Genomic DNA, 13799 nt, shown 5'->3' with positions numbered 1-13799 from the left:
TATAATCGAAAGCATTTTAAAGGCTAATTTACTGTTCAGAAGAAGCATTTCATGTTACATAAAAAAGAACATATTATCTTTCCAATAGTCTGTCAGTAACCATCACTAAGAGTTCTCTGCCCCAAACAAACTCACTAATGAACTGAAGACCTGAGGTTATCACCTCAAGTGTGCAGCTCCTAGGTTTCCTCAGAACCTCCCCACTCTCCTTCTCCTAAATAAAATAACCCACCCCCATCTTCCCAAGAGAGCACCTTTTGAATGTCTGTCATCACGGGCCAGTGAGAGGACTCAGGAGCTAAAGTACTTACCACAAAAGCCTGACAACCTGAGTTCAGCCCCCTAGGGGTCCCCTAAAGTGGAGGAGAGTACTAACTCCACAAGGTTGCCCTCCTGCTTTCACAGGTGTACTGTGCCATACATGTGCCAACATACATACATCATATACACATACCGATATTAATAAACATTTAAAAAGAAAGTTCAGTCACCCCTCCATACCCCCAAGATCCTCATGGGTGCGTTAACCAACTGCATATGGAAAATTCATGAAAACATATGTCTGTGTTGACTACATATACAACTTTATTTTTCTTGTCATTATTTGGTAACTAGTGTAAAATATTAGTGTGCATAGCATGAATAGTTTATTAAAGATGACTAGCATCTGGGAGGATCTGCAGTGGCTTCATCATTCTGTGTGAGGGATTGGAGCACTGGTAGATAGCAATAAGAATTATGGAACCAATCCTCTGAGAACACCAAGGGATAACTGGGAATAGACCCCGACCACATTTAACTATAGGAAATGCCAGCCTGTGCCACGGTCAGTGTTTTAGCTGTGTGTATGCGGTGGAAGGAAATATAACCTCTAGATGCAAAGCACAGTACATGCATGGCACAACGATGCTCTAAGTAAACATGAAACTTTACAATTAATCAAATAGACTTAATGAGTCCACATTTACCTCTGACATAGAAAGTGACTGCAACGTACCAATATGTGCATACAGTGGACGGAAATAATTCCTATAAACACAAGGCTGATTGGTCCAAGCTGCAAAGAAGAAAACATGGAAGGCTTAAGTATTCATTTTTTTAAAAACTGAGTAAGCTTATAAGCAATGATTCAATGGACAATTCATTTACAATGAAAAATTGTTGGATCCAATGATTAAATCATCCCAGGCATGAAGAAAATTAGTCTTAGACAATGCTTCCTGGCTGACTTGACAGCCTATGTTAGAGTACAGACACTCAGCAAAGAACGTGGCACACAATGTCACATCCAGCACAGCAAGACAAATCTATAGCATCAATGTCTCACTGGTATAGTACTCACTCATACAGCCTAGACAAAAAGATCATTACCCTCCTACAGATCACTCTTTGAGAACCTGCAGCAGCGGGTGTCAGGAGCAGCAATTAGGACATACTTCTTTCAAACAGTATATGAAAACTTTCAAGTGTGTACTCGCCAAACTCAGCGATGCCCGGATTACCGTAGGGTAGCACAACCAAGGCAAAGCTCAGCTAAACAATCAAAAATCCAGTTATTTTACACATAGGACTGCTAGACCTGCAAAAAGAGGGGACAGCTACAACCCTCTATGGAAACCAACCCAACCAAAACCAAGTATATCTAATTTACTTCATCCATGAATCTGCCTCAACAAGGTTCTCAAATGCAGTAATTATAGTAACTGTCTCTAACCATTTTTTAATTGTGTTTAAAAGACATCGTTACTCACTGCAAGTATTTTTCTTAGGTATGAGTACTGCACACATATTTATTCTGACGCTAAAATACTAATGAAGCTATACCATAAAAATAATCCATTCCCTTAATACATTTGTTGCTATGGGTATGCTGCTTAAGTCCCTGACAACCCCCCAAAAAGACACACCCACCCATCTTCAGAAATCAAGACCTGTGTTAGGTTTGAGAGCTTGCTTTTGTTGTTAAATATTAAAAATAAGTAATCACATAGAAATGAAAACAGTAATTCTCCCTCTGGGCCAGGTACCATGATTACAGTTGACATCATTGTATCAGAACAATAGCCAATGGCCACCTACATGTCCTCTGACCAGGTTATACTGGATGAGGCTAGATGGTGCTTCGAAGTCATTTTTGCAGACAAATAACTGTATGTGGAATGGAGGGCATAGACAGCCTTACCACGATGCCTGCATTCTTTATTGCCAAGGGGAGCCCTAAGAGGCCAGTTCCGATGTTGCCCTTGAGAAGATGCATCAAAGTTTGCAGGAATCTGGAAAGTGAAAATTTTAAGGTTTAAGAATTCAGCCTAGGGACTCACATACCAAAGAACTGTTCCCATACCAAAGAACTGTTCCCATCCCACCAGCAGGCAATAAGTCACCCTAGGCTCCAGTCCTATCGTCACTCAACAAAAGGCAAGTACAGAGAATTGTTGTAGAAATTAACTGTTTAGTGAAAGTGTTGTACACACAGAACAGTAAATTAAAACTACAGTTTTCTCATAGGCCAGTTTGCTGCCATGGTGTCAAAAACACTGAAGATCTGGCTGGTAAAACAGTCTAGATAATCACAGTTCTAAACCTTTGATCTATGATGGTCTCCCTAAGAGGAAGTCACAGAAGAAAAATATGTATCCAGGTTTTTAAGCTATATTTAGGTAAAATAGCAATTTATATTATCATGAGCTCCCTACGGACTTGACCATGGAAGTTCACTGGAGGAGATCTCCTTGACCAAGAAGAAACAAACGGAAGTTAAGAGGAGTACAAAACTCAAACTCATAAAACAAAAATAACTGCCTAGAGGGTTTTTTTGTTGTTATTTTGTTCTTTTAGTTTATACTCTTGATCAAATCACTAAATTACTATTAATGCAAGAATTTAATGCTCAAATTTAATGCAAAAAATTAATGCTAAGACACCGGGCTTTCATAATACGTTCCACCAGGAGCTTGTCTCATTCTGCACGGGCCATTCCCACGCCCACAGCTCCTTCCCATTCTTCGAACACACATAACATTCGTGTCTTCTCACTGATATCTGCCTCTGCGGGACACAGATCTGATGTCCACCCTGCTGAAGAAATCCCCACAGTGTTCAGTAATGCCGTTCTCTCACAGACGGCTAACAACTGGGAGTGTGACTCTTCACTCTTCCTAACCACCCCGTGTCATCTGCAGCGTCGTGTGAAGCACCGACTGTGCTCACATTTCTGAGGACCCACGAGCCCTGGCACTCACGAAATCCCGTGCTGCCCATCCAGCTGGTAGTGCTTCTGTGCAGGCAGGAGCATCTGTTCCTGCTCCTCGTCTGACGATCCGTCCAAGTTTTGCTCGTTTATTAAGGGCCTCATCACGTCCATATCTACAAAACAGAAAACAGTTCTGCACCACTGCTTACAAAACCCAGGTAAGGCTATGGCTCTTCAGTTTTTAAACATTGGCAAGTGTCAGGCTAGAGAGATAGCTCTCAGTTCTTGACTTCTGATCCCTGGCACTCACGAAGAGGCCAGGAAGCCACGGCAGCCACTTGTAACATCAGCCCTTGGGAGACAGAGATAGACAACCCACTGAGTGACTAACCAGACTAGCAAAGTACTATAGACTCTGAATTCAGCAAAAGATCCTGTCTCAATACAGAGAGAACAACCTAGAAATATATCGTAAGCTTCGGACCTACAGATACACACACACACACGCACACACATACATGTGTGTCCACACACATGCAATCATGCATGCACTCTGCACACTACACAAACACACACTCATATACAGGTGCATGTGTGCATGTACACTCTGCACACTACACACACGCAGGTAAACATGTACCCACATACATGCCAGCATGCATATGCTCTGCACACACACATGCATGTACACAGCAACACATGAAAGCATGCATACACTTATGTGTACACACATACACACACATGCATGTGCACATCCACACATGCAAACATGAATCTACTCTGCAGACACACATGTGTACACTCACACAGGGAAGCATGCATGCACTCTGCACAGACACACACACACACACACACACGAAATGCCATCTGTATTCACTGAGCACTTTAGTTCACCTTAGCCCTTCTAGATCTCGATATTGTTGCAAAGAAACAACCAGACTTACTTCCTGGGTGTTCTATTTGAATTATACAGTGCAGAGGAAAAAGCTAAAGTAATATAGAAAACAATTCTTATTTCGTCCACATGATGCTTACAGGACAAAAAAAAAAATGTGAAGAAATAGTCAAATGTGTTTTCCATATCTGGTCAGCTTCAAATCACACTGTAACAGGTAAACAATAATCCTGTTTTTAAATGCTTAAAATTACAGCCGTTCAAATGTTAAAATTTTAATATCAAAATGTTCTTGTCTTTCAAGCAATGTTTTCATGTGACTTTTTTCAACTGTCCTCTTATTGCAAAAAAAAAAAAAAATCACTAAATCTGAGTTCACTAAGACTGAAGGACAGAGATTTTAAACACTTTCGCCTTCATCTACCACTCATGGTAAGCTGCCTCACCAAGGGATGGAGTAACTATAATTAGAAATGATCAGCCTTGCCCTTCAAACTCTTCATTTTACAGTAATTTCGGGTTTAAATTTGATTCAAAAAAATAGTACTAATACCATTTGCATTCTTTGTAGACTTTTTCTAGTTTTGATGATTTGCTGCCATACTTTTACCCTCCCAAATGCAGACTCGCTTCCATGAGTTACTGCAGAGCTTGCGCACGATCTCAGATCATCCACTCTATGGCAGCACCTTTCCTAAGAACTAGAATGACCTCTTGAGATTCCACAATAGAATGCTCATTTCCCCAGCTGCACCAGTTAGTTCCTCTGTGCTCTTTCAGGACAGGAGGGCAAGGGCACAGGCCCCAGACTCCACTTACCTGGGTTGTTCTGCTGGTCATCTGTGTCACTGCATCTTTAAGGGGTGTCCTTAGCTCTCCTCATGTCCTTAATCTTTTTCTATTTTGACAGTTTAAGATTTTAAAATCATGTGTGTAATGTGCATTTGTACGTGAGTCTGTGCAAGTGTGAGTGCAGGTACCTATGGAGTCCAGAAGGAGGCACTGGATCCCTTGGAACCAGAACTGCAGGCGGTTGTGAGCTGCCTGATGTAGGTACTAGGAAGGAAACTCAGGTCCTCTGCGAGAGCAGTATACATTCTTACCAGCTGAACCATCTTTTTAGCACCTACCTTGACAGCTTTCACTGCAATACAATTTCTACCTACTATCTGCCTGCTGTAGTTCAAGTGTGAATTGTCCACTGGCTCATGGGTTTGAACACTTGGTCCCCAGTAGGTGCTGCTGTTTAGGAGACTGTGGACCTAGTTATAAGTGGAAGTTATATAACTAGTGGAAATTAGTTATAAGTGAGTCTCTAAGCTGGCAGGCCATGAGGTTCACAGCCCAGCCTGCTTCCTGTCCTGTCTCTACTTCCTGATTCACTGAGATGTGAGCAGGCATGCCCCCACCAGGGCAGCATCAGCTGCAGCCATCGCTCTGCCAGCATGTTCTCTCTGCCATGGTGGACTACTGCAGCCCCTGAATCATAAGCAAAGATATGCCTCCCTGTCATGCATTTGGTCACAGGGAGGTCAGTGGTCCACAACATAACCATTCTTTCTCCTGTGGCCGTCCTCTCTTCTGTTTTCGCTTGCATTATTTCATGTATGTGTTCTTCCCAACATGTCTCCATTTTCCCCTTAGATTCAGATCTACAGTTAACATCAGCATTCACTGCAGCTCTCTGACAGTTTCCTCAGTCACCCAGAAGTTTATGACGACTAGAATCTCTCAGAGAAGCCTTGTAGGGCTTGCTAACAAATGGACATGCTCCACCCCAAAGGTTCTGACTAGGTATGCCTGGGCTGGAGAGTCAGGCCTTGTGACCCTGCTGTGCTGTGCACTCACGCTGAGTACACAGTCCCAGCAGATTCTTCAGAAGGATTCACCGCTACATTATTTTCTGGGATTCATCCTTCATTCAAAACTTAGTATACAAATACTGGGTCTCATATTTCCATACTTTGTTCCTGTTGATCATCCTCCCCTTATGCCTCCACTTTTCTCCCACTATCTCCCTTATTCCCCCTTTGAGCCTCTCTTCTGCTCCCATGTCTCCCTCTTTCATCCCCTTCTCCTCCTTCCTTTCCCTTCACCATCAGGGCATGAGGCACCTCTGCTCTACTCTGTCTAGCTCTCCTCTATAAGCAATCTTTGCCAAGGGTGCCACTCAGACCTACTACCAATAAAATTCCTTTCCTGGCCTCAGGCCCTGCACTGATAACTTGAAGATCAGACCTCTCTCTCTTAACACTTCAAGATGATCACACTGAAAGAGATTTTCCCTGTTTCTTCCTCATATGCTACTCCTTCGTCTTCACAGATCCTAATGCCACCCCTGTCCATGGCATGCTTTGCTCCTGTCTACTCTCCATGCTGTTCTCCTGTCCATCCTCCATTCTGTGCTCCTGTCCACCCTCCATGCTGTGCTCCTGTCCATCCTCCATGCTGTGTTCCTGTCCATTCTCTGTGCTGTGCTCCTGTCCACTCTCCATGTTTACAGCAACATGATAAACACAGTTTCTTTCTCCACTTCTCAATGCCTTGGTGCTGACAGTATCCTTGGTTTCCTCACACTGTTTCGTGAATCATTTACTTTTGCTCCTTACTGAATTCACAGGCTCGGGACTGACAGTTCAGACATTACGATTCAGGCAATCCAGTCCAGTGTTAGCTGGCGCTCAGCCTATGGGTTTTTAATGATTTGATAAGGTTTTACAACACTGGGAGATACTATAAAAATCTATGATTACATCATTCCTATGAACTGGTGTAACTCACAGAGGAGGTAAAAATCATCTAAGCTATGGAAAACACAAGTTTCAGCCACCCATCTAAATTCATGGGGACTTACAATTCACTCTTCACTGCCTTGCGGTGGTTCCTCTGACTGTTATCTTCGGTGCATTATCCATGGGTTACTATGTAGGGCTGCCTTGTTTCTTGCCCTCTAGGACCATAGAATACACAGTGCTAGACCTGAACACAGTGCAAACTCACAAGGTGGCAGGTGTTTCCCCACGGCAGGTCTGTTTTATTTTACTGTGATATCATCCCATAATTACCAGCAAAACACATCGGGATCAGTTACGTGTATCTCGTCTTAGAGCAGACTCTGCTTCCTTTGCTGTTATCTCCACACAACACAATGCCATTGTTTCCCCTCCAAAACCATCACTGGAGTTTTGTGAGGGTCACTGTAACAAAATGGGACTTCGGACAACAGAAATCCAGGTATCCAAAGGGCCAGAAGCCTGAAATAAGAGTGGGAGAAAGGGTTGCTCCAGGGGCTGAGGCGGCTCTGGCCCAGGCCTCTGTCCTCTGTCCCATCTTATATGTGGTCATTTCATGTTCATGTAACATCCCCCCATAACTAAGCCTGTGCTCTCTCTGCTGCCTTCTACAGCAGGCCCTGTCTCCAAGTAAGATCACCTCCTAAGGTACTGGGTAGGACTGACAAACATCTCCTGGAGAAGCTAGTGAGCCCACATCAGCCATCCCGTTATTTGCATCAGCTTTGGCTTTTTGCCTCAGTGAACCCTGCTGCCCTGTGGGCTCTTGATCTCATTCACTTTGATCAGCTTAGCTTGTCCAGACTACCAGTTACGCCCACTTTCTAATTTCTTTCTGCCTTGGTCTATGCTGTAATGAGTTCGGTGTGTGCTCCATAAAGATAGCTATCACTACCAATATTTCAATACCTCTACCATCTATTATTTGAAGCCCACTGCCAGAGAGATCACAGCAGCCATGAAAATTCAAGGAAAAGGTAAGTTTTCTCAAGACTTTGAAAACGGATCAACTCTGCTCTTATCAGTATAGGTGGGGAGTTTATTTTTGGTATCTTTTTTAGATAAAAGCTGAGAAAATAATCTACAAGTATTAAAATGGCTGTAAATAGTTTTATAATTTTAGGTTGACTTTCAAGCCAGCAAAACAATGTTCACTTGACTCCTACTTACAGGGCAGCTGGGCTTTCACTCCCTCCTAACTTCGGTTGTTTAGCAATTGTCTAGCACCTAAGTTCCACTTTTCCCTGGTTCTAAAGCCATTCTTGATGTTATAACAAATGACTTACTTAAAAATTTCTTTTCTCTGCTATTTCTTTGCTTTTATTCATTTTCTTGAACATCTTACTAAAAGTTAACACTCCTCTAACCTTCTCATAAGGAGATTTAAAGAAATTTGTAAAAGTGGAAACTGGGAGAAAAGTACTTAACAGGTTAGAAAATCAGGAGTATGCATTTATGTAGTACTTTGACTCTGCCACAGAAGCAGAACTCAGCGTCATGGTTCAGTGATAGCTAATTTTTGCTCCTGTGCTTAAATTGTGTTTAAAAGCAGCTGAACAGTCCCTGTCAATTCCTGCTGTTTCAGACTATATAATGTTAAAAAAGTAACATTATATAGTTGGAGATATTATATAGCTTTAAGCTAAAAATATTTAAAATAGGGTCAAGTTCTAGAGCTGACTATATTAGCCTGAAGGACACTGAGTAACCCAAATCTAAAGAACTACAAGATATTCAAATGCTATCACCAGGAAAGCTGTATCTAAGAAGCTACAACTTAAAATGTTCATTAACATCCACTTCAACCAGAACCTCTAAGGATTGTCTGCTCTAAACAAACATAGTTACTAATAACTCTGAGAAACTCCACAAGTCACTCACTACACAATGTGAAGTGGTAATTTGCTCTGAATTTCAAGACATAGTATGTAAATGCAGCAGTAGTGTCTTGCGTTTGACCACCTAGAAAATGCTGTGATTTAAAAAACAAAAACATTTACTCTCTAGCACTAACGCTGGCTTTGGGCAGGAGACCACAGGGCACACACCAAGCCTGAACCTCTGCCTGCTGGTAAGAGCACATTTAATAGTGTGTTGTGTTGAATCTGATAAGTCTAACATACTGTCACCTGAGCAGATAAGCAACATAAGAAGTAGGGTGTGTTACATCCTGTTTTCCATACTGACTACTTGAAATCCAGACACACACTGCAACTACTTGGAGATCAACCTTGCCAGTGTCTGTTGGACAGTTCTAAGCAGAAGCATAAAGTCGCTGGGTGACGTCTTACCCAAGGCCTGTTATATCACATATACAACAAAACTTACAATTTCTACCTCTCAGAGGACTAGAGGATGAAGTGAGACAGAAGGCATGAAGCATGGAGCCACTCCACAGCACACAAGCCACCAATGGATGGAAGCCCCAGCTAGGTAACAATACTACAAGCAAATCACACTTTCTAAAATTTTAAAGTACAAATCTTTGACAAGAAATTAGAACTAACTTAATAAAATAATTGACAATGAGCACTTTGGAGCTATAAAGTATCCAATAAGACACATTTGCAAAGATGAGACATTATAACAGCTAAAAGGAAACAGAAACAGAAACTACTGCAAAAATCATCCTTAGGACTCTGGCTAAGATGCTCAATCCCTATTCAGAAAGGCAAAGAGGATGGACATCGGAGGAGGGAGAAAACAGCGAACAGGACAGGAGCCTACCACAGAGGGCCTCTGAAAGGCTCTACCCTACAGGGTATCGAGGCAGATGTTGAGACTCATAGCCAAATTTTAGGCAGAGTACAGGGAATCTCATGAAAGAAGTGGAGATAGTAAGACCTGGAGAGGACAGGAGCTCCACAAGGACAGCAACAGAGCCTAAAATTCTGGGCACAGGGGTCTTTTCTGAAACTGATACTCTAGCCAAGGACCACTCATAGAGATGGCCTGGAACCCCTGCACAGAGGTAGCCTATGGCAGTTCAGTATCCAAATGGCCTCCATAGGAATGGGGACAGGGACTGTCTCTGACATAAACTGATTGCCCTGCTCTTTGATCACCTCTCCCTGAGGGGGAAGCAGGCTTACCCGGCCACAGAAGACAATGCAGCTACTCCTGATGAGATCTGATAGACTAGGGTCAGAGGGAAGGTGAGGAGGACCTCCTTTTTCAGTGGACTGAGAGAGGGACATGGGTGGGGACGGGAGGGGAGGTGGGAGGGAGATTCAGGGGGAATACAAAGTGAATAAACTGTAATCAATAAAAATAATTTTAAAAAACAGCAAAAACAAAACCAAACCAAACAAAAATCATCCTCAGGAGACCCAGAGGGACAGCTCAGTAGGTAAGGGTACTCGCTACCAAGTTTGAAGGCCTGAATTCGATCCCTGGGACCTACAGAGTAGAAGGAGATAACTGACTCCCACAAGTTGTACCCTGGCCTGTGCACGTGTGTGTGTGTGTGTGTGTGTGTGTGTGTGTGTGTGTGTGTGTGTAAATAAATTAGTAAATTAATCTTGTAATAATAATCATGGGTGATGATGATACCTAAAGACACAACATGGTGAAAGATTTAACAGAGTTACGAACACACGAAATGACATCTGAATACTCTATATCAAGTAATTAAAAGTTATACGAGCCTTTGTAGTTTACACAGTCTGTTATTTGGTGAGTTTTAGCCAAGCAGTAAATTACACAGTTCTAACAAAAGCTGTGGTAAACAAATAAAATTAATAATGCCTGATAAAATACTAATAAGCAGTGGATTTCAAACTACTAGGGCACAGTTATTTCCATTTATAAGTGGATAACTTATAAAAGAACAAGAACACTCATTTGATTAAATATTCTACACCCTAGATAGAAAATGTATCATACTTCCCCCTGGTGGGGTGACCTTGCCAATCCACAGAGGAAGAGGATCCAGGCATGCCTGATGAGATATGTTAGGCCAGCGTCAGATAGTAGGGGAGGAGAACTTCCCCTTCCAGGGGACAAGGGGTGGAGAGTGGGAAAGAAGAGGGAGAAAGATTGGGACTGAGAGAGGAGACTAAAATCGAGATTAAAAGTGAATAAATTGTAAAAATAATAATAATAATAATAACAAAATATACATATATTTTTTAAAAAGGAAAATAAAAGAAAATACATAAGCACACACTGAGACTCAAATTAGGCAGAACCCAAATGTTCTCCTATAGCCCCCAACTCTTGTTTCAGCCTCAACTGCCTGCCCTAAAATCAGCTTAAGCTCCAGTTGTAGCTAAAGACTGACAAACTTAGCAATACCTCCTAAAGCCTCACAGTGCTCATTACTGTCACCCAGTAATTCTACTTCTGGCAAGCTACTAATAAAGATGTTTGCTGAATCATAACTTCTTAAAACCTGCGAGGTACCCAGAAATAAGCAACTTACTATGCTCACTAAGGCATGCCCACGCTATAAGATACAATCCTGGCTTCACATTGTCGTTACAAAGTCTCTGGCAAACAAGGGCAGTCAAAGACAAGTCAGGAGAGGGACAGCATACTCATACCACACTCCACCATTTAAAAAGTGGAAATGAAGAGAAGAAAACACACCAACGTGGGAACAAGCCGACAGGGAGGAGATGAACCACAGAATCTCCTGTATCCTTCTCAGTGAAAGTATTTAAAACATTAAGTGAATGCCATATTCCTCTTCTTGTTCCCGCAAAGTAAGAAACTGCTTCTATCTTGGCGATGAGAAGATAAGGTCAAATCATATCTTTAATGAAAAACAGCACAATGCTGCCACCCAACCCTGTGAACCACTATCTTGATCATGGAATAAGACTACTTTATTCCTGTGGTTGGACGAAGAGTATGTAAGAGACGGTCTGGAAACCCCATGGCTTGTGAAATAAGGCCCAGCCTTTGAGCTAAGAAGCTCATCCTCTGTCTCCAGCTGTCTCTCCACAGTTGCCCAATGCAAAAACGCCCTCTACATTATGTAACTCTCCGCCACTGTAGAAAATAAAAAAGCCTGTGGCTAACAATGCAACAGCACTCTCTAAAAGATAATTAGCTCACCATCCTGAAACTACCACTATAATAATTTGGAATAATTTTGTATCCATTCTCTTGTTTTCTCCCTCCCAGACTCCCTTGCCCCCTCTTCCCTTCCCTGCCCCCTCCACAGCTTCAGGCCTACCTATATGCTGACAATTTCCAGACTCTGCTCCCTAGACTTCACCTTCTAGTAACTCTCTACATGAACAAGCCCTAAACCAAACTCCTCATCGTCCTCTCCAGACCCACGCGACCTCACTCATCTGACAAATCACCTCTTAAGTCAAGGCTTTCAGCGATCACATCTATTGGTACCAATTATTTTTTACTTTATTTTTTAAAAAGAAAAAAAAAAAAAAACTCTATGGTTTCAGTGAGGAGGCCTCTGACAAAGGCCCCATGAATGTTGCCTTTGGGCTGCCTGCCTGACTGTCCTCCCACCATGGCAGCTAGCTTTCCTTCACGTTAGCAATCCCAAATGAGGTAGCAAAGAGGAGGGCACAGAGCCTCATATGGTCTAAATCATCACATCAGCCAAAAGCTAATCATCAGAAGTGAGTAGTTAAGTCCAACACATACTCAAGTGAGAGAAAACAAAGCCCCCTTTATAAAGAGGAAGACATACGGGGCTGGACACATTATAAATTTACCATAAGCCCTCAATCCAAGGAGCCTTCCTCCCTCAGACATGTGGGTCCCTGTAGCCATCCTGCCTACCTCCACCCAGCCTCTTGGGAAACCATTCTCATCAACGTTACCCACAGTCTAATCACTGCTCTCTATTTCCATCACTGCCACCATGCTAGTCTGAAGAGCATGATGGCCTCTTTCCTTAACTTGTGGAAAGCCCTCCAGTTTCTGCTTGTGCCCTTTAGTCCATTCTTCCCATGGGAACCATGATAAGCACGCTTTATTTTGTACTTATTGATTTTTTTTAAACAAGGTCTCATGTAGACTAGGCTGGCTTCAAACTATATATAGCAGAGGATATCCCTGAACTTCTAACCCTCCTGAGTGCTGTACCACCTGCCCAGTTTACACAGTACTAGGGATCAATCCCAGAGCTTAAGGCATACTACACAAACACCCTAACAGCTCACCCACATTCCCATCCACCTCCCCCATAATCCTTTTATCACCTAACTCACACAGGGCCCACCCTTTAATCCTGGCACATGCACTCCAGAGACAGAGGCAGACAGACCTCTGAGTTCCAAGGCAGCCAGGGCTACATACTAAGACGCTGTCTCAAAAACAAACCTAAGATAAATAAATAAACCTAAATCGGTTGTGTCACTGTAAATACTCAGCTAATCCTCACTTCCAATTCCCTCATGATGCTCTCTCTCCCACTGCACCCTTCACTGGACATGCTGCATAATTACCTGGTTGGCATCTCTGCTGTTCACTGTCTGTATCTGCTTACTGAATACATTGGCCAAGGGAGCAGCATCCTGATGGATTTTTTTTTTTACTTGTTTGTTTGATTGGTTGAGGTTTTCTTGGGGGGAGGACTTTTTTTCATGGTGTATCCTGTGCCCTGAGCTACACAGTGAGACCTCACCTCAAAGATCCACAAAGCAGAGGCCTGCAGAGGAGGGAACCAATGAGCTTTTCCAGTTAACAGATATAATACAGGGCGAACACTTTTCCACATCGGGTTTAACAGCTAAACAGTAGATGACTGTACGGTGAAATCACACCTTAGCCCACGGCCTTTCTTTGGACATTTGGACAATAATTACCTTGACCCTTACAAACGTTGCAATGACAGTTGTCTGGTAGATATTTGTGTGTATGATGTGTGACTACAAGAGCACATGTGCCATAGAGTGTGTGTGTGTGTGTGTGTGTGTGTGTGTGTGTGTGTGTGTGTGTG

At 42.6% G+C, this 13799-nt stretch overlaps 1 protein-coding gene across 2 annotated transcripts in view; it reads right to left on the bottom strand.

Annotated features, from left to right (window-relative positions):
- Positions 1 to 13799, bottom strand: part of Slc36a4 (solute carrier family 36 member 4) — a 32751-nt gene that overhangs the window by 17234 nt on the left and 1718 nt on the right. For both annotated transcript variants that reach the window (XM_055615589.1, XM_055615590.1), the window contains exons 2-4: positions 3243 to 3366; positions 2183 to 2273; positions 969 to 1057 (exon numbers count right to left, since the gene is read on the bottom strand). In XM_055615589.1, coding sequence (XP_055471564.1) covers positions 969 to 1057; positions 2183 to 2273; positions 3243 to 3366 — 304 coding nt within the window. The remainder of the gene's footprint in view (positions 1 to 968; positions 1058 to 2182; positions 2274 to 3242; positions 3367 to 13799) is intronic.

This window comes from Psammomys obesus, unplaced genomic scaffold (assembly GCF_907164565.1).
Source record: "Psammomys obesus unplaced genomic scaffold, mPsaObe1.curated_primary_1811, whole genome shotgun sequence".
Classification (NCBI taxonomy): Eukaryota; Metazoa; Chordata; class Mammalia; order Rodentia; family Muridae; genus Psammomys; species Psammomys obesus.
This window is presented reverse-complemented; position numbering and strand designations above follow the sequence as displayed.